At 44.4% G+C, this 19648-nt stretch overlaps 1 protein-coding gene across 1 annotated transcript; it reads left to right on the top strand.

The window, feature by feature from the left end:
* The first annotated feature begins 116 nt into the window (after positions 1-116).
* Positions 117-19448, top strand: LOC127977777 (extracellular calcium-sensing receptor-like). The gene is made up of 6 exons (XM_052582903.1): positions 117-226; positions 507-798; positions 1252-2079; positions 17933-18160; positions 18327-18441; positions 18535-19448. Exons 1-6 carry the CDS (start codon positions 117-119, stop codon positions 19446-19448), a joined length of 2487 nt encoding a protein of 828 aa, XP_052438863.1.
* The last annotated feature ends 200 nt before the right edge of the window (positions 19449-19648 follow it).

The raw sequence follows: 19648 nt of genomic DNA, 5'->3' as shown, positions 1-19648 counted from the left end.
GAGAGATGTGGTTCACTCTGTATTTTTCTCTATGCATGTCATTTAATTGTATATCAGCAGATTCGATCCTCAGATCAGGTACTTGTTTGCTACAAGGACGATTCAAGCTGAATGGAATGTACAAGGATGGAGATTTTATACTTGGAGGCCTGTTTCATGTTCACTTTTTCACAGTGTTCCCAGATCTAAGCTTCAGAATGGAACCAGAACGACCATACTGTGAAAAGTGAGTTAGAATGACTGCATGAATATAAAAGTGAAAGATAGTAAGATTAAAAAATTTTAAATTATTTTTGCCCACATTTACCTTAGTTAATTTGCGTTTTATTTTTTGAAAGCAGTAATGTTTCTTTCACAAAGAAAATCTTTATTGAAAGCATTATTTATCCAAGTTTGCAAAATTGGAAGAGACATGAAATATTGTGTGAACTCTGAGGTATTATTGCTTGTTTTAGTCTGTCTTTTTGTTATTAATCTCTTTAATATCACTTTTTTTTTTTTAATAGATTTAATATGGAAGGTTTCCAGCATGCACAGACCATGGCTTTTGCAATAGACGAGATTAATAAGAATCCCAGCCTACTGCCTAACATCACTCTTGGATACCATCTTTATGACAACTGTGTGATGCTAGCAATGGCATTCCGGGCTGCCATGTTCCTAAGTAGTGGAACAGAGGAGTCCTTCCATGATCTCAACTGTACTGGCCCTCCTCCAGTGGTTGGAATCGTGGGGGATGCAAGTTCAACTCCTTCCATTGCGATTTCCAGTGTTCTCGGGCTGTTCCGAGTACCTATAGTAAGATAGGATGAAAAAAGTAAAAATACACTTCATGCTTATTTTATTTTATTTTTCTTTCATTCTTTCTTGCTTGCTTTCTTTTTTGTCCTTTTCAATCCTTTATAGCCATATTAAATTCCTGTCTCAGTTTCTTTCACAATTTATTCGCTTTTGTGTGTCTGTATATATATATATATATATATATATATATATATATATATATATATATATATATTCCCTGACATTTTTCAAGCTGAAAACTCAGCTTTTCCATCACTAACTTCATCCTGAAAAAAAAGTAATATATATATATATATATATATATATATATATAATGCTTGATTCTGTAAGTTGCTTTGGACAAAAGCATCTGCTAAATGAATAAATGTAAATGCAATACAATTTTGCATATATATATATATTTTTTTTTTTTCTATGCCTTCACCTCTCCTTTTTTCTTCCCCTAATTAGGTCAGTCACTATGCCACCTGCTCCTGTCTGAGTGACAGGAAAAAGTACCCCTCTTTCTTCAGAACGATCCCCAGTGATGCCTTCCAGGTGCGAGCTATGGTTCAGATCTTAAGGCATTTTGAATGGACCTGGGTTGGTCTCCTCTACAGTGATGACGACTACGGCATCTATGCTGCTCAGTTGTTCCAGCAAGAAATGCAGCTGTTTGGACATTGTGTTGCCTTTTCTGAACTCCTACCCAATGATCACAACCCTAGAGATATTCAGCGTATAACAGGATTGATTCAGGCCTCTACAGCGAGAGTGATGGTTGTTTTTGCCCTTTCATCCTATCTGCTGCCTTTGATGGATGAGGTGGTGTTGCAGAACATAACAGGCAGGCAGTGGATTGCAAGTGAAGCTTGGGCCACTTCTCTTGAATACCACACTCCACGTTTCCTGTCATTCCTGGGGGGCACACTGGGCATTGCTATTAGGCGTGGAGAAATTCAGGGGCTTCATGACTTCTTGCTACATCTTTATCCCAGCAATGATCCACAAAATAACATGTTGAGAATCTTCTGGGAGAACATGTTTGGGTGCAGTTTTGAAACTGGGGATAGAAAGTCAGATGGAGAGCATTTGAAAAAGGTGTGTACAGGAAAGGAGGATCTGAACAAGACACACACAACATACACTGATGTTTCTGGGTTGAGGGCATCTTACAATGTCTATAAGGCAGTTTATGCCCTGGCACATGCACTTCATGACCTGATGCAATGTGAGGAGGGACGAGGACCATTTAGTGGGAACAAATGTGCGGACGTAATTAACCTGAAACCTTGGCAGGTGAGACCCAGAGGTATAGTGCAGATGCTCTTAAAGCATATCGAAGAGCTGAATGTGGAAAAGAAAAAGATATGCTCTATTTTAATTCAAATTTCAGATAAACATATGACACCTGTCCTGTCTACTGTAGCAACAATCACTTTCTGGGGAATAATTAACTCAAATGAAGTGAATATTCATGAGTCTATGAATATAACGTGCTTATTGCTTACAAATATTAAATTACCCAAAGAGGGAATATTTAATCATTTAAAGGTAACCTTTACTATAATTAATTTAAGTTACTCTAGACAATCTGTTCGTCCAGCGAACTGGAAGCTAGACTTCCTTATCAAAATCCAATAAAAATACCCTTCTTACAAACTCCAAGAAATATTAATCTTCTGATCAGGAAAAAACAATATTTTCTGTGTCTGTACTACTAAGATTACTGAAAATTAATTCATATAAAACAAAGCTCGTAGCGTAGATCACACGATTCAGGGACTTCGATCTCAATGAGCAATAAAACAATTCAATTCAAGCAAATTATAGGATTTAATAAAAACAGACTAAAGAGTACATAACTACAATTCACACGGAGTAAATATGAGTATATAGCAAAACGAAAATACAATTTAAACAAGGTAAATGAACAAGAATAATAATGAGATAAATGAGAGATAGAGATAAAGAGAGAGAGAGAGAGGGAGAGAAAGTGAAAGTGAAAGCAATCTCAGCGTGGCAATTTCAAACAGTTAACTTTGCAAGAGACCCCAAGTCATTGAATGATTTCACAAACATGGAATAGCCTAGACAACCTTAAACAGCAATTTTAGTTGCGATATAAGAAAGTACTTGCTTTGATCTGGCTCTTGTGCGTAGCTGCGCTCAAATTGTCCGGTCTGTGCGGCCTCAGCGTGGTTCTTTCCAGAGCAGATGATACGCGAGCTCGATGGTTAACGCGAAGGTAAACTTTGCCAAAAGATGACTAGACTTAAGTTCGTTTGGCTCGTGAAGGCAATTGAACGAAGTCAAATATCAGCAGACAATAAAGAAAAACTAGAATGAAACGAAAAGTAAAGAAGAATAACGGAGAACTTCTTGAAGTCCGGTTGCAAAGCTGGGAATCCTCTTTTCTCTCTGGCGGAATGCCCAGAATACAGGTTTCCCTGAGCTTTTAAGTAACTCTAGGTTTACACCTATTTTTTAGTATGAGCCAATGAAGTGTAAACAAACTAAGGCGGGAAAAATCTTCTTTGTTTGCTGATCTCCGCCCACTGGTCTAATTTATGGCGATGTCAAAGTTAAACACTTTTCTTAAGCAAGATCGTTCCTCTGACACAATGCATCTTTTTGTAATTTGCTATCAAGATTCGTTACAGTCGCGTTTTTACGATTATACCGACACTAAGAACTAGGCTTTTACCAGTCCCGTATCCGAAGATACAGACTTACTATTAACTAAATGCATCTAAAGTTTGCATTAAACACACAGTGACATTCAGATATTCCACTATGCCGCATACATACATTTGAGCACAAAAAGGGAGACATTAAAATACATTTAGAGGTAGTTTTAGTACAAGAAGGTCCATGGGCCAGCAAAAATGCTTGTGCCTGTTTTTGAGTGTATGTGCGTCTGTTTCACTGGAATGTGCGATCAAGAAGGGGGGTTGTTTGTCTTCCCTTTTGAAGTTCGATATCGCATCTCTGGATAGTCTCCAAGGTGTTATAACTCTCATCCCCGCCAGGACATTGCCGTCATGGCGGCGCCCAGGGTGGTGAGTTATGTTGTAAGAGGGTTGTAAAACGAAAGTCCTTGTTTTTTCTTTAACTCACGTTCTGGTCTTTGAGTGTAGAATGTGTCAAAAGGGGTCAGGGTTCATTAACATGGAACAGATGGTTGAATACCATCCGCTCATTGGTGTTACATTCCCCCTTTGTGGTCGGATGATGCCCTGTGGTCATTATCGGACAACACCCACCACCATGGTCGGATGGCAGGTGAATCCTGACAGTCGGGTAGCAGGTGTTTGTTAGGGCTGAGGACTCAACTCGATGAGGTCCTTATCCGTCTCTGGTGTGTTACCTTCCCTTCGGGGTTTCCATCGGAGACTTCCAATCCTAGTTGTCTTGAGTTTAGCTGCAGAGATTCGCATCTCGTTGAGTTTCCTGTATAGGACTAAGGCCACGCCAAGGGTCAGGGTGTGGCCGACGACCATGGAGATGCACAGTGCTGTGTCAGCTGCAGTCCAGGCTTGGACAACAGGTGAGGTGTTCAGGATGGGTAATCGAGACAAGGCTTGGAGGGCTGCGTCGACGGGAGCAATGTCAATGAGCTGAGGCCCGCCTTTTTCAATCCACAGTTCCAACTCCGGACCTAGGGTGAAGTTGTAGTTCTTGAAGAAGGATGGGATTTCTAGTTCTGATTGGTACTCTTCACTCGGAAGATGGTATAAGGCCAGATCGTCGAGGTGGAGGATGGCCCCTCGTGGGACTTGAATCCACATGCTCTGGTCGAGCAGATTGACACGGGTGGCTGTGTCATGCTGGTCGTACGTCAGTGTAGCGGTACGTACTGGAGTGTTAACGAGCCATCTATCACCTACAATCTCAGCTTGCGTCTCGGTGACGTGGCTGCGAGGCTGGGCATCGGCAGGGCAACGCGTGTCGCTGATCATGGGTTGCAACCCGCAGATTCCATCAGTATTGTCTCTGAGAAATGGCTTGCTGGGGCAGAGGTAGTGAATGTCTTTAGTTAGGGTGCACATGTGCAGGTTTGGGGCTAAGTACAGCTGGGTGTTGCTGTCATGGTACGCCACCACCTCAGGGGTACGTATCTTGATATGAGTGTTATCCTTCCAGAACCCCACATTAACAATGTCTTTGAGTCTGTAGATTCGGCTTGACTCTATGATGGGTAAGTTCAGGAGGAAACTCATCTCCTTCTGCTCAGGATCCACGTAAAGGGGAATAGCACTACCTAGAGAGTAGGCAAGGTGGATTTGCATAGGATCAGTGGGTGTGGTGATGGCGGAAGCCAGCACATCTTGCACCAAGCTTAGGGGTATCAGGTATGGTGGAATTCTTCCCATGGCTAGACTGTCGATGGAAGAACTCACTTCCCGTAGCATGTCAGTCATTAATGCTGTGACCAGCTGCGTTTGGGCAAAGTCATTCTGGAACACAGTGAACAGCTGTTTCATGGAGTTCATGGTCTGGTTCAAAAGCACGCTGTGGGTGTTGAGAATGACCACAGTTCCTTTCAAAGTCTTTCCAATGGTTTGCAAGGATGCACTCTGTGTAGTGAGTTGCTCTTTTAGCTGTGGAAGTTCAGTCTGAATTTCAGCCACATGCCGTCTCACAGTGGCTATATTTACTGCATTGACACTGGACATACCGATGTTGAACAGAGTTCCAACAGCAGCGGCGGCTCCGAGCAGCGCTCCCAGGAAACGTTTGGGGCGGCGGTTGTGTCCACCTAGTTCCGCCTGGGTAACAGTCATCTTCTCAAGTTGGTTGAGCATGTGCTTGACATCGGCCTCGGCGTGCTGGAGGGAATCCTCTGTCCAACGGGCACCGGCCCAGCTGTACTGGGCTACTGCACGGGGGTAGTGTGCTCTGTAGACGTTGCGGGGGTCGAGTCGAACGTATACTTTCTGGGTGTACGTCCGACAATTCGTGATCAGGAGTCCCGGTTGCTCTCTCAATACAATGCCCGAGGCAGGACCCGGTGTGATAATGTCTGATGACGGCTGGCCTCTGGTTGACTGGAAGCACAGGATGAGAATCCACAGCAGCATCCTGTTACAGGCCAGAGAGAGAGAGAGAGATGGGGAGGAAAAGGGAAAAGAGAGAGAGGGAACAGGTCAGTGAGGTTTGTCCCGGGTTGGATGGGACAGTCTTTTCGCTTCGATGGCGGCGGTTGGTGTTTAGCTTGCATTGGCCCCTCCCTGTCTTTCTCTGCTAGTGGCCACATGTCTCTTAATCTGGTTACGGTGGACCCATTTGAGAACTGGTTCTCTCGATCCCCGACTTAGCTGGATTTGGTACGCAACTGGGGAGAGTTTGTTCATAATCTCATGAGGTCCCGTCCAGTGTGGCAGGAATTTCTTTGACAGCCGCTGGGGGCCTGTCTGAGTTGGCGGGGTGAAGCGGTAATACAAGACCCTGTCGCCCACATTCAGTTCCTGGTGTGACGCTTTCCGATCATAGTATGCTTTCTGGCCTTCAGCACTTTTTTGCAGGTGTTGCTGGGCAAAAGCAAACGTTGTTTTCAAGTGTCTATGGAGCTCGTCAAGGTACTGGAATGTGGTGTAAGCAGTGACAAGGTTGGAGTCTCCTGGTTGATACAGCAAGTGTAGTGGCAGGGTCATCTGCCGCCCAGTCATGAGTTCAAAAGGGGACACCCGTGTTGATTCCTGTGGGGTGGCTCTGATGGCCATCAACACAAGGGGTAGTTTCACATCCCAGTCTTTCTGATTAGCAGACACATACTTTTTCAGCATGGCGACCACCGCTCTGTTCGATCTCTCTACCTGGCCGGATGCAATTGGATGGTGGCTGATGTGTAGTTTAGCTTGTGCCCCTAGGCATTTCCAGATCTGTTGCATGATCTCGGCCGTGAAGTGGGTACCTCTGTCTGAGTTGACTCTCAGTGGCAATCCGAACCGGGAGAAGATATGGTTCATCAGGAGGTATGCAGTGGTTTGGGCAGTGTCATTAGGTGCTGGCAGACACTCTACCCACTTGGTAAACTGGCACACCACCGTGAGGAAGTACTTGTTGCCTCTTGTTGATCTGGGCAGGGGCCCTACCCAGTCGATTTGGAGGTCTGACCACGGGAACGTGATCCCTCTGCGTTGCAGTGGGGCTCTGTGGTTTGGGTTTGCTGGTGTGAACTGGCAGCACACAAGACATTCTCTGACGTACTCTGCCACATCTTGTTGCATGCCGGGCCAGAATGCCACCTGTCTCAGTGTGTCATACGTGGCTCTGGCACCGTGGTGTCCAGCACATGGTGTGTCGTGGGCGTACATTAGCATTACCCCCTTTTGGCATCGTGGCACCACGAGCCGTGGCGATGTGCTGTCATCAGGTGCAAACCACAGAATGTCGTCTTGTACACGTAGCATGTGTCTGGTGTTATACAGGTGTCGGAGGCACGAGTCATCATTGAGCTCAGCTTCAGTGATAGGGTGGTTGGAGGGGTCAGAGAGGTGGTTAAGAATTGTCTTTATGGCAGTGTCAGAGGCTTGCATATCCGCAATGTCGTTGTTGGAGATCTGCGGAGTTAGCGATAGCGACTGTGAGGCGGGCACTGCCACAGGTGAAGGTCGTTTGCTGCGGGTTAATACTGCAACATCGGGGCTGGGTGTGGGTTCTGGGGGTGACCACACCTCCCCGTGTAGTGCGCCTGTTTTGGCGAGGGCGTCGGTTTTATCATTTAAATCTTTGTCCAGCCCTGGTAGCTTAGAGTGTCCTTTTACCTTCTTCCAGTACACAGTCATATTGTGCATTTCGGTGATGTTATCACATTCTTGGAACAGGTGTTGGTGTTTGACTGGCTTGTTGTTTGCCGTTTTGAAACCATTCTGTTTCCAGCCGGTAAGGTGGCACACAAAACTGAGTCTGGCATAGTTAGAGTCTGTACAGATGAGGATTTCTCTGATGTCATGGGCTGATGCGATCTGCAGAGTTATGAGAATGGCTGCTATTTCTGCATATTGTGATGACTGGGGACCTAACTTGAAGTGTTGTGGGGAACATGGCTGGTCGTTGACCCACAGCACTCCTGCACCTGCCTTGAGGATGCCATCGTGGTTGTAGGAGCATCCATCGACGTAGGCTGTGAGCATGCCCTGACACGCATTCTCTTCAAAGTACCTGTGACAGGTCGGTTGTTGCTGTTGGGGTTCTTGCACGCCCATTTCTTCTGCAGATATGTTATCAGAACAGTTTTGGCATGCGGCCAGTCCATTGCCCAGGGCAGACTTGTGATTCTGTGCATACCGTGCCTCAACATTGCGTCCTTGGAGAGCCATTAACCATGTGGCTATGCGTGAATTGGTGACCACGCCATCTCGGATTCGCTGGCTGTTGAGGAACATTACTGGCTGGTGGCAAGTCTCTATGATAACTTTCTGTGCCCCAATGTAATTGGAGAATCGCTGAATGGCCCATACAGTGCAGAGCAGAGCTTTTTCACAGTCTGAGAACTTACACTCTGGTGGAAGCAGTGTCTTGCTGGCATAGGCAACTACTTTCTTGTCTTGATCATGCCGTTGGTACAGGCCAGCACTGAGACATTGGTTGGAGAACCCAGCTTCCAGGTAGAATTCCTTTTGTGGATCGGGGTAAGCAAGACACGGAGCTGTGCATAAATGTCTTTTTAGTTCTTTCATGGCGTGTTCTTGGGCCTCTGACCAGACGAAAGGGCAGTCCTTTTTTAGCAGAGCTGTCAGAGGTCTGGCAATGTCCGAGTAGTTTTCGATGAACTGTCGAGAGTAATTGCATACCCCTAGAAAACTCCGCAGCTCAGAGACGTGGGTGGGAGGCTTGATGTTCTGAATGGCATGAATGCGGTTTGACTGAGGTTCAATGCCTTGGGATCCGATGAGCAGGCCCACGTAGTTAACCTTAGTTCGGCACCACTGTCCTTTGTGGAGGGCGATCTTGGCTCCGGCGGTGGATAGTTGGTTCAAAACATAGTCTATTTCTTTCAGGTGGTCGGCCACCGTTGTGCTCTTCATGAGAACATCGTCTACATAGATCAGGTTGCCTCTCATTCTAGCGTCTGGGCAGGCTTTGTTCAGAAAGATGTTGAATTCAGCTGGTGAGTTGGCGTAGCCGAACGGACACCTGTTGAAGGTGAACTGTCTGTTGCCAAATGTGAATGCCAACTTGTGTTGGTCTTCCGGGTGCACCGGAATGGTCCAGAATCCAGAGGCCACATCAAGTGTAGAGAAGATTGTGGCTCCTCTGATTCGGGGTAGTTCTTGTTCTAGCTGGGTCATGGGCCATCGTGACAGCGGCACCTGTTGATTCAGTTTCCTGTAGTCAATGGTGGGTCGCCATTTGCCGTTAGGTTTGAGGACGGGCCAGATGGGGGCTGAGTAGGTGCTGTTGCATGGACGGATGACCCCCTTTTCAAGCATAGATTCGATGATCTCCTGCACTGGTTCGTGTGAGGCGATGGGAATCTTGTACTGTCTGACAAAAGTGGGAGGAGCATCAGGGTGCGTAGGGATGCGCACCGTGTGGAGGTTGGTGAGACCACAGTCTAGAGAGTCTTTGGCAAAGGATTCTTTGAACTTATACAGAACTTGTCTGAGTCCTTGACGATCTGTATCGCTTTGAAGTGCATTAGCGTCTTGTAGAATTTGCTGCACTTGAGATTCAAAACCTGGGTAAGGCTCCTCCATCGGTGTGTCATCAGTCGGGTTGGCATTGAGAGGTGTAGTAGGTTCATGAGCCTCACCGACGTTCTTGTGGGAGACTGTGTATATTGTGAGGTGTTCGTCCTCGGTCAGCTCCGTTCTGCACACTTGGTCTTTAGGCACCGACATAACAGATGTGATGGCAATGAGTTTGAAGGGTGCAGTGAACAATGTACTGTCTGTACTCCCTTCGGGTATCAGTGCGGGTGGAATGGGACCAATGACAGGTAGTACAAGTTCAAAATCATGAAAGTCATGGCTTACTAGCCATCCCAGCCGGTAGGCCTTGGGAATGTTGATGTTAGTTGCCGTGCAGTTGTTGAACAGGATGTAGACTACACGAGATGACACTTCAGTGAGGGGTGTGGCTTCCAGTGTGAGTCCGAGTTCCACACATTCAGGTGAGGGTTGGAAGAAACCCAGCGTGTGGTTTAAGGTTTGACCCCATCGCATGTTGAGCCGAATAGCGACCCCTTTGGTGTAAGCTGGTACCACCGTTTCCTGTTCGTTGACTAAAGTGCAGACTTCTGGGATGGTCTGCCCTGATATGAGGTTGTCATGGTTGATGGAAACGTGTGGCTGCAAAGTCAATGGGGCCCATACAACTTCATTAAAAGTGTCCACATGAGCCTTGAGGCGAATCAAGAGGTCTGCTCCAATGTAAACATCGTGTGGCAGGTCCGGAAGGACCAGGAAATAATGAGTCAGGCACCGATAATTCCATTTCACATGCAAAGCGCAGATTCCTCTAGCAGACACCATTGAGGATGGGTGTGAGTTCAAAGGGAAACGAGTGCGCTTGCTGGCATAAGGGAGGTCAGGTGTCTTCTCAGTGATTGCATTGTATAGTGACAGACTAATGGCTGAGTTGTCTGCCCATATGGCCAGAATACTGTCCGTTGTTGTTATATCATGCAGCTGCAGTTCGGTTTTGACCTTGGGGCAGTAGGTATCAGAGTGTTTAGTGGCCTTGAAGGTACAGAGGATCGAACTTGAGCCTTGGTTTGTTGTTGAGGCTGGATACCTATGGCTGGCTGCTGGGGTTCCCGTGACCTCTGTGACCCGACAGTCTGGCTCTGTGGGAATTCTCGTGACCTCTGTGACCTGACCGTCTGGCACCGTGGGAATTCTCGTGACCTCTGTGACCTGACCGTCTGGCACCGGCGACCTGTGTGGTTGGAGGGGAAGAGGTTCTCGCACTTGAGCCCAGACTTTCAGCTGTTTGAAATCTAGTAAAGGCTCAAAGCGATCAAGCAGGTCTTTCCCGATGAGAAATGAATAATTGTTCATTGGTGAGACATAAATAGGATGTACTAGGCTCATAGGTCCGATCGTCAGGTGGATGGGAGCTACATTTCTGAGCTGGATGTCATTTTGGCTGTATGACTGCACATTCAGCTTGCAAGTGTGAAAATTTAGAGTTCGATTCTGTCTCTGAGCTTCAAATTTGAGCTTATCAAATAGTTGAGCCGAAATCAACGTGAGGTCTGACCCTGTGTCCACAAGGGCTTCGAGTCTCATTTCCTTTTCTAAAGTGATGGTTAGGTAGAGTTTCCGAGCCACTCCCTTCTCGATCAGGTTCCCCAGGAGTTTTGGTGTTGGGGCTTGTGTGTTGATCGATAAGCAGTTAGGGTATGTTTTGTGTGTTTCGTTGTGGGTACAGATAACCAAAACAGCACTTTCTGGCACCTCAGTGTGTGGGATGATGCTTTCTTGGTCAGGAGGTGCAGACGTCAGCTGGACTGAGTGGGTGTTGCTATTGTTTGATGAGGCAACAGCTAGTTCAATAGTTCGTGGTTGACAAACAGTGTTCTGTGTGCTTGGTTCAGTTGTGGAGACGTTGGGAGTGGTGCTGGTTTCAGGCATAAGGTTTAGTCATGCGGTGTCTGGTTTATCCTTCTTGTCCTCCTTGTGAGGTTTCTGTTGAAGGAACTCTCTCAGTATTCTCAGAAGTTCTGCAGCTTCGGATGTGGCTGCACTTTCCTTTTTAGATGTGGGCTCAGCCTTGAGTTTCCAAGCATCACGTCGAGAGTGTTCCCCCTCCCGCCTCCCTGGGCTTGGTGTTCTGGAGGCTGGAGGTTGGCTAGTTCTGGGTCGCCGGCCGGCTTCCCAGGTGCCCCCCCCCTTTTGGTTATGGGAGGGGCGAGGCCGGTCCCAGGATATTCCAGAGCGGTCGTTCTGGTGCTTCGGACGGGCACCACCACCGCGACCGCGCTGCCCTCTGCTGGCTTGGAACGGTCTTGACTCTCGGTTGATGGGTGTATAACTGGGGTGCTGTTGGGCGCCCTCTAGGGTCAACTCTGAATGGGACTCAGAGACAGAGCAAATAGTTGGGTGTTTTACAGTCTTTTCTGACACAGTCTTTTGTTTGGTGTAGGCCTTATGTGCTAAATCACGTAACTGTTGCGTTGACATGCTACGCGGGCACGCTAACACTCCCAAATGGTGGCTGACAGTAGGATGGAGGTTTCGCAGAAACAAAGTTCGGAAGTTGACGTCTTCCTCCATGCCTGGTTCATTCCTTGCTCCGAAGTAGGCACGTCGCAGTCGGTTGTAGAAATTAGGTGGGGTTTCAAGTCGACCTTGCTTGAGGTCCATTGCGGTTACTAGCCCTTGGTCTGATTCTGGATCAGAGAATTCACGCACCAAAGCTTTTCGCAGTTGCTGGTAGTCCATTTTGACAGTCTCTGGTTGACGGTCTAAGAAACTGCGTACCTCACGACTGGACGTAATTCTGAGCAGGTACAATTTGTCCCAAGTGGTTACGTTGGTGACAGTTTGCAAGTGAAAGTCTATATCTTGTAAATAAGCGTGAATGTCGTGGCCTCCTGCAGGATCTGGGTTGAACGTAGGGATGTTTCTAGCCAGCTTGTCCAGTTCTTTTGGAGTTATGTGTCCGTGGCTGGTGACCCGGACTTTCTGGAAGGGTTTTCCTTCCCCCACTGCTGACAGGGGTTCGTGGAGGCTGGCTGGTGACATTTTGAAAAGCAGGCTTTCACCCCCTTTTCCAGCTCGAAGTTCTTGGCTGACACGCTGGGGTTCACTGGCCAGGGGAAACTCTGTGGAGTGTGTTTCCTCTTTCTGTTCACGTTGCAGGCTATAAGAATGTTTCAGTTCTCTGTGAACCATGTCAAGTTCATCTATTAGAGAGTCTTTACGCTGTGTAAGGTCGTGGATTTCAGCTCGGGCCATTTCCAGGTGATTTTCATAGGCCTTCACTTTAGCATCTCTTTCTTTCAGTTCGATTTCAGCCCTTTCAAGGAGAGTGTCACCTTGTCGGAGCTTTGCCTCGAGTCTCTCTCGGGTTTCTCTCTCCAAATGTTCTCTTTGGTCTGTGTCCAGACGAAGATTCTCCAGGGCATTTTGAAGTCTTTCCACTTCTTTCTGTAGTTCTGGATCTGTAGCGTTCTCTTTCTCGTGCTGGTCTTGAGTCTCGAGAAGTAGCTTATCTAGACGACTCTGGGTGTGGGCCTGATGCTGTAGGGCTTCCTCCACTCGAAGTCTCAGAGCCGCGGCTTCCTGCTCCAAGTCGTGGTTGCTCCTTTCGCTGATCCTTGCCTGGGCGATGAGGAGGTGAGCTAGGGTCCCTGTGATCCTGGCAAGTTCTTTGTGGGTGTAACTCTGCGTCGGATCGTTCGCCATCAGCTGGTCCATCTCAGTATCCAGTTGTCCCTGGCTCAAGTGCTGCAGGTCACTGGTGTCCTTTGGCAGGAAGGAGGTCGTCATCGTCTCCAGCCATGTCGCTAGCTGATCCCAAGGGACTGCGGGACTGGATGCACGCGACATCTTGGCTCACTGCGGACAAGAGAAGCACAACACACACACAAAGAGGCCAATGCAAGTTCGTTCTCTGGTTAACGAGCTATCGTACGGCTATGCCGTCTCTAAGAATTTTGGCTAACTGATGCAGACAGTTAGACAGGGAGGCGGGTCCAATTAGGGTCGGCCCAAAATAGAGACTTGACAGGGGATAGCCTCGTGGGTCACCTGGTGACACCGGCTGCTCGGTTGTCGCTCTACTACTTAGCTCTCCTTGGGGTCTCTCGGTGAACTGCAAGAAACAGAATCACAACAGCATGCAAAAAGGTGAAGATAGGAAAGAGCACCGTGAAAACAAAACACCAAATAAATTGGTCTGCAATGAAATGGAATGAATAAGAACGCTAGAAGTGTTAGGTAGAGAATAAAAAAAAAAAATTAAGCCTGCTGTTTTTCACAAGAGTTTCTGCTAGGGGCCTACAGCACGTGCGGCTAGGGGAGTAAGAGACCTAGGAAAAGGGTGTGGCTTACAGAGGAAAATGGACCAAACACTTAACATAAATATCAGGGGGAATATCTAATATTCTGCGCCTTATAATAAGTGGATAGGTTTTATCACTTTTGGTTCACCTGGTGGAATCCAGCGGCACGGTCAGCCTCCCTGGCGCTCCCAAACACTCAACCGCAGTGTCCCTGGCCCTCCGTTACTCTGACGTTGCGCCCTCTCAAACAGCTTGTGACTTTTAACACAACCGGCAACACCAAGATGTCAACCGCCAGACAGCACTACAAAATTGGGCTGTTCCCCAGAACCCTCTCTTTAGAAAAGAAAGTGGGCCCCGATTTAGCCCCCGGTTTAGGTACTGGTCCCAGAGATTGCGTCGTGTGTCAGCTGGACTGATTGATCACCGTTGGAGTGCCAAATTGCTGATGTCTTCCACTGCGTGGCGCAAACGAACAGAGATAAGAGGGACCGAGTTTCACTCACGGCCAGTGTTGGCAACGCCGGTTGGCCCCCTTGCTCACTGGAAACCTGAGATGACTGTCCTATCACCAAAGGAGTTCTACAATCAAATACACAAAGGATGAACAAAGGAAACTTAAAGTGAATTAAGGTTTGGTTTGTTTAATCATCAACTGAGTAAATATATATGTAGAAATGAGAGGTAAACAGCTTTACCTAATGATGATAAAACAAAAACAAAAGCTTATGATAATGATGGTAATTATCAAAATAATCTAAGCAAAAAGAGAGAGGAAAGATAAAAAACAAAAAGGGCTATATAGAATAAAATAAAATAAAAAGTTGAATAAAACTATAAAAAAATAAAAATAAATAATAATAATAAAAATTAATAATAAAAAAAAAAATTAAAGAGGAAAAAAAAAATAATAAAAAAAAAAATAATAATAATAATAATAATAATAAAAAAATAATAATAATAATAATAAAATAAATAACAAAAGACAGGAATGAGCACGGGAGAAGAAGAAGCTGGTTTTCACCACAAAGGGGCGTATTCACTCTCTGTGGCTTAACCTGGTGGGCAGAAAACTTAATTCAAATTAAAAATTCAAAACTGGTTTAAATCTAAATTTAAAATAAGCAGGTGAGAAGAATTAATTGGAAAAATCGGAATGAATGCCCTATAATACCCAACGATAACAGTAATGTATCATTAATAATTATGAAATTAATCAGAAAGGGTAAAAGTAGATGAAGCAATTCAAAACAGAACCGAAAAGAAAGAGATCAGAGAGATGCAAGCTGTGAACTGACTTAACAGGTTACTGCCACTAGATGGCTTGCTCCCTTCTAAATGGGTTAATCAGTGGTTGGGCTGAGACACTTAATTTGCACTATTAAACAATTAAATTCTAATTCAGATCATGTTTGAACCAAATTCAAAGTAAATGTGAACAAAAACAGGCAAAAATTGTCTAATGCTGAAATAATATTCGCACGAGCAAAGCTGTTAATGCAAATAATTATTGATAATTTAGACAGCTAATTCAATAAATCACAGAGAGAAATAGAGGTTAGTAATTCGAGAGCCTTATCTGAAACGGCCAGAGATGGCACTCATGCAAGCTGGAATCAGAAGACAGGGCAACTTGAAACGTCTAAAATTCCCTCTGGTGTTTAAATAGCGGAATGACAGTCAGTTACACTATGATCTAATCTCTGTGCGCTCATCAGCGCTGATTCTCTGCATCAAAATCGCAACCCACAAACAGACAAAGGTTTTATGACCCTTGAGGTGCTAAATTAAACAGCGCGTGAGGCCGGAGCTTTTCTCTAACCAACACAAAACTGTTAATAACAGATTTTGTCCATCTGTTTTACCTCCCATAAACATTTAACAAAACAGCACTTATGATTTAAATGTTTTAGGTTTAAAATCGGGTAGCTAAGCCAATTTAGACCAGGAGTTTTTATCGTTTAAATTTTGAATATCACTGTGGCTCACCACGAAATTCAATAACGATACTTAATATGCAAGGCCTTTTTAACTGAATCAGAGGAACATCGCTCAGGTTCAGATTTACATATTACAATTAATAAAAGATTTCTTCATCTTTTAATTATTCATATGAAAATGTTGGTCTTCTCTTGACAGGAGACTTTTAACATTTACTGCAGTTTATTTTTATTAAAATAACAGTGACTATAGGTATTTTTAGAAACTGTTACTGGGCTGAACAGCTGCCTTTGTGCCAAATGAGTTCGCTGGAAGCGCGACTTAACTCACAATTCAAAAATGCGCAAACATAATATTAACATCCAAAAATGCTCACGAAAATGAAAATGAATATTGCTCACAAAAACAAAGTTTGAACGCTGCCCAAATTTAACTCCACCATTTAATGTAGCAACAATCACTTTCTGGGGAATAATTAACTCAAATGAAGTGAATATTCATGAGTCTATGAATATAACGTGCTTATTGCTTACAAATATTAAATTACCCAAAGAGGGAATATTTAATCATTTAAAGGTAACCTTTACTATAATTAATTTAAGTTACTCTAGACAATCTGTTCGTCCAGCGAACTGGAAGCTAGACTTCCTTATCAAAATCCAATAAAAATACCCTTCTTACAAACTCCAAGAAATATTAATCTTCTGATCAGGAAAAAACAATATTTTCTGTGTCTGTACTACTAAGATTACTGAAAATTAATTCATATAAAACAAAGCTCGTAGCGTAGATCACACGATTCAGGAACTTCGATCTCAATGAGCAATAAAACAATTCAATTCAAGCAAATTATAGGATTTAATAAAAACAGACTAAAGAGTACATAACTACAATTCACACGGAGTAAATATGAGTATATAGCAAAACGAAAATACAATTTAAACAAGGTAAATGAACAAGAATAATAATGAGATAAATGAGAGATAGAGATAAAGAGAGAGAGAGAGAGGGAGAGAAAGTGAAAGTGAAAGCAATCTCAGCGTGGCAATTTCAAACAGTTAACTTTGCAAGAGACCCCAAGTCATTGAATGATTTCACAAACATGGAATAGCCTAGACAACCTTAAACAGCAATTTTAGTTGCGATATAAGAAAGTACTTGCTTTGATCTGGCTCTTGTGCGTAGCTGCGCTCAAATTGTCCGGTCTGTGCGGCCTCAGCGTGGTTCTTTCCAGAGCAGATGATACGCGAGCTCGATGGTTAACGCGAAGGTAAACTTTGCCAAAAGATGACTAGACTTAAGTTCGTTTGGCTCGTGAAGGCAATTGAACGAAGTCAAATATCAGCAGACAATAAAGAAAAACTAGAATGAAACGAAAAGTAAAGAAGAATAACGGAGAACTTCTTGAAGTCCGGTTGCAAAGCTGGGAATCCTCTTTTCTCTCTGGCGGAATGCCCAGAATACAGGTTTCCCTGAGCTTTTAAGTAACTCTAGGTTTACACCTATTTTTTAGTATGAGCCAATGAAGTGTAAACAAACTAAGGCGGGAAAAATCTTCTTTGTTTGCTGATCTCCGCCCACTGGTCTAATTTATGGCGATGTCAAAGTTAAACACTTTTCTTAAGCAAGATCGTTCCTCTGACACAATGCATCTTTTTGTAATTTGCTATCAAGATTCGTTACAGTCGCGTTTTTACGATTATACCGACACTAAGAACTAGGCTTTTACCAGTCCCGTATCCGAAGATACAGACTTACTATTAACTAAATGCATCTAAAGTTTGCATTAAACACACAGTGACATTCAGATATTCCACTATGCCGCATACATACATTTGAGCACAAAAAGGGAGACATTAAAATACATTTAGAGGTAGTTTTAGTACAAGAAGGTCCATGGGCCAGCAAAAATGCTTGTGCCTGTTTTTGAGTGTATGTGCGTCTGTTTCACTGGAATGTGCGATCAAGAAGGGGGGTTGTTTGTCTTCCCTTTTGAAGTTCGATATCGCATCTCTGGATAGTCTCCAAGGTGTTATAACTCTCATCCCCGCCAGGACATTGCCGTCATGGCGGCGCCCAGGGTGGTGAGTTATGTTGTAAGAGGGTTGTAAAACGAAAGTCCTTGTTTTTTCTTTAACTCACGTTCTGGTCTTTGAGTGTAGAATGTGTCAAAAGGGGTCAGGGTTCATTAACATGGAACAGATGGTTGAATACCATCCGCTCATTGGTGTTACACTACAATCTCTACAGTTGATTCACTACCTACAGAAAGTCAACTTCACCACAGGCTTTGGGGATAATGTGTCATTTGATAAGAATGGAGATGCTCTGGCCATCTATGATGTGCTGAACTGGCAGCCAAGCTCTGATGGGTCAATAGCAGTCCACAATGTAGGTGTTGTAAATGAAGGAGTGGCAACAGGGATGGTCCTCACACTGAATGAGGATGCAATATACTGGAACTTTGAGACAAAAAAGGTAACTAATATTGCATGATAAATGTCATATTTTGCAGATAGTCTATAATAGTCAATGCTATCAAACAAGAAAAATAAAAATAAAATAAAGGCCAACTTATCATTATGTAAAGAGGTAACATCACACATGACTAAATAACAGATGGTTTCTCTTTAAGCCCCCACAGTCAGTATGCAGTGAGAGCTGCCCCCCAGGCACCAGACGAGCCAGAAGGAAGGGCCTTCCTGTCTGCTGTTTTGACTGCCTGCCATGCAGAGATGGAGAAATTTCTAATACTACAGGTAGGAGTCATATTCCAAAATTTTCATATAATTAAAAGGGAATTTTCTTTTCAACTTACATTTTTCTTCTTTTTTTATTGTGTCATTTGATAGATGCTATTGAGTGCACAGTGTGTCCAGAAGACTTCTGGTCAAGTACAGATAAGGACCAATGTGTCCCCAAAGAAGTAGAATTTTTATCCTATGAGGAACCTCTCGGAATCTCACTGACAAGTGCCTCCCTGCTTGGCGCCTGCTTCTGTGCCCTTGTGATGGTCATTTTTGCTTTTCATCGTAACACCCCCATAGTACGGGCCAACAATTCAGAGCTCAGCTTCCTGCTGTTGTTGTCACTCAAACTGTGTTTCCTGTGTGTGCTGCTGTTCATTGGACGGCCAGAATTGTGGACATGTCAGTTAAGACATGTTGTATTTGGCATAAGCTTTGTCCTGTGTGTCTCCAGCATCCTGGTCAAGACTATGGTGGTTATAGCCGTGTTCAAGTCATCTCGGCCAGAGGGCAAAGGCGCTATGAAATGGTTTGGAGCAGCTCAACAAAGATGCACAGTTTTGGTTCTAACAGCCCTCCAGGTTGTGATATGTGCAGTCTGGTTATCAACTGCCTCTCCAACACCCCATAAAAACAACCAGTATACTCGCTCTAAAATAGTTTATGAATGTGCTATAGGCTCAGTGGCTGGTTTTTCTATGCTGCTGGGATACATTGGACTATTGGCTGCAATAAGCTTTTTGTTAGCCTTCCTGGCAAGAAATCTACCAGATAATTTTAATGAAGCAAAGTTTATCACTTTTAGTATGTTGATCTTCTGTGCTGTGTGGATTGCATTTGTTCCAGCATATGTGAGCTCACCAGGAAAATATGCAGTGGCTGTGGAGATATTTGCCATTTTAGCTTCTAGTTTTGGATTACTGGTGGCCATATTTGCCCCTAAGTGCTACATCATCCTTTTACATCCAGAGAGAAACACTAAAAATGCAATAATGGGAAGAGAGACACAAAAGAAATAGTCTTACCTTGCCATAATGCCATAACTTTGGTTAAAACTTGTTTTGGTCATACAGACTTTTATACATTTGTCTGCTTCACATGTTTATCCACTTGAGATGTTCATCTTTATGAAATTGTATAACTTCAAAAAATAAATAAAAAAATAAGAGAACATTTGTCAGAACAGCCTGAATAGAGAGAAATCAATTAAAATTAAAAG

The sequence above is a fragment of the Carassius gibelio genome, chromosome B18 (genome assembly GCF_023724105.1).
Source record: "Carassius gibelio isolate Cgi1373 ecotype wild population from Czech Republic chromosome B18, carGib1.2-hapl.c, whole genome shotgun sequence".
Lineage (NCBI taxonomy): Eukaryota > Metazoa > Chordata > Actinopteri > Cypriniformes > Cyprinidae > Carassius > Carassius gibelio.
The sequence above is the reverse complement of the archived record's forward strand: the minus strand, read 5'-3'. Positions and strand labels throughout refer to the sequence as shown.

Coding starts and splice junctions, on each gene's coding strand:
- LOC127977777 (XM_052582903.1), top strand. CDS start 117: ATGTACAAGGATGGAGATTTTATACTTGGAGGCCTGTTTCATGTTCAC. Junction 227..506: donor GAACGACCATACTGTGAAAA/GTGAGTTAGAAT, acceptor TTTTTTTAATAG/ATTTAATATGGAAGGTTTCC. Junction 799..1,251: donor GGCTGTTCCGAGTACCTATA/GTAAGATAGGAT, acceptor TCCCCTAATTAG/GTCAGTCACTATGCCACCTG.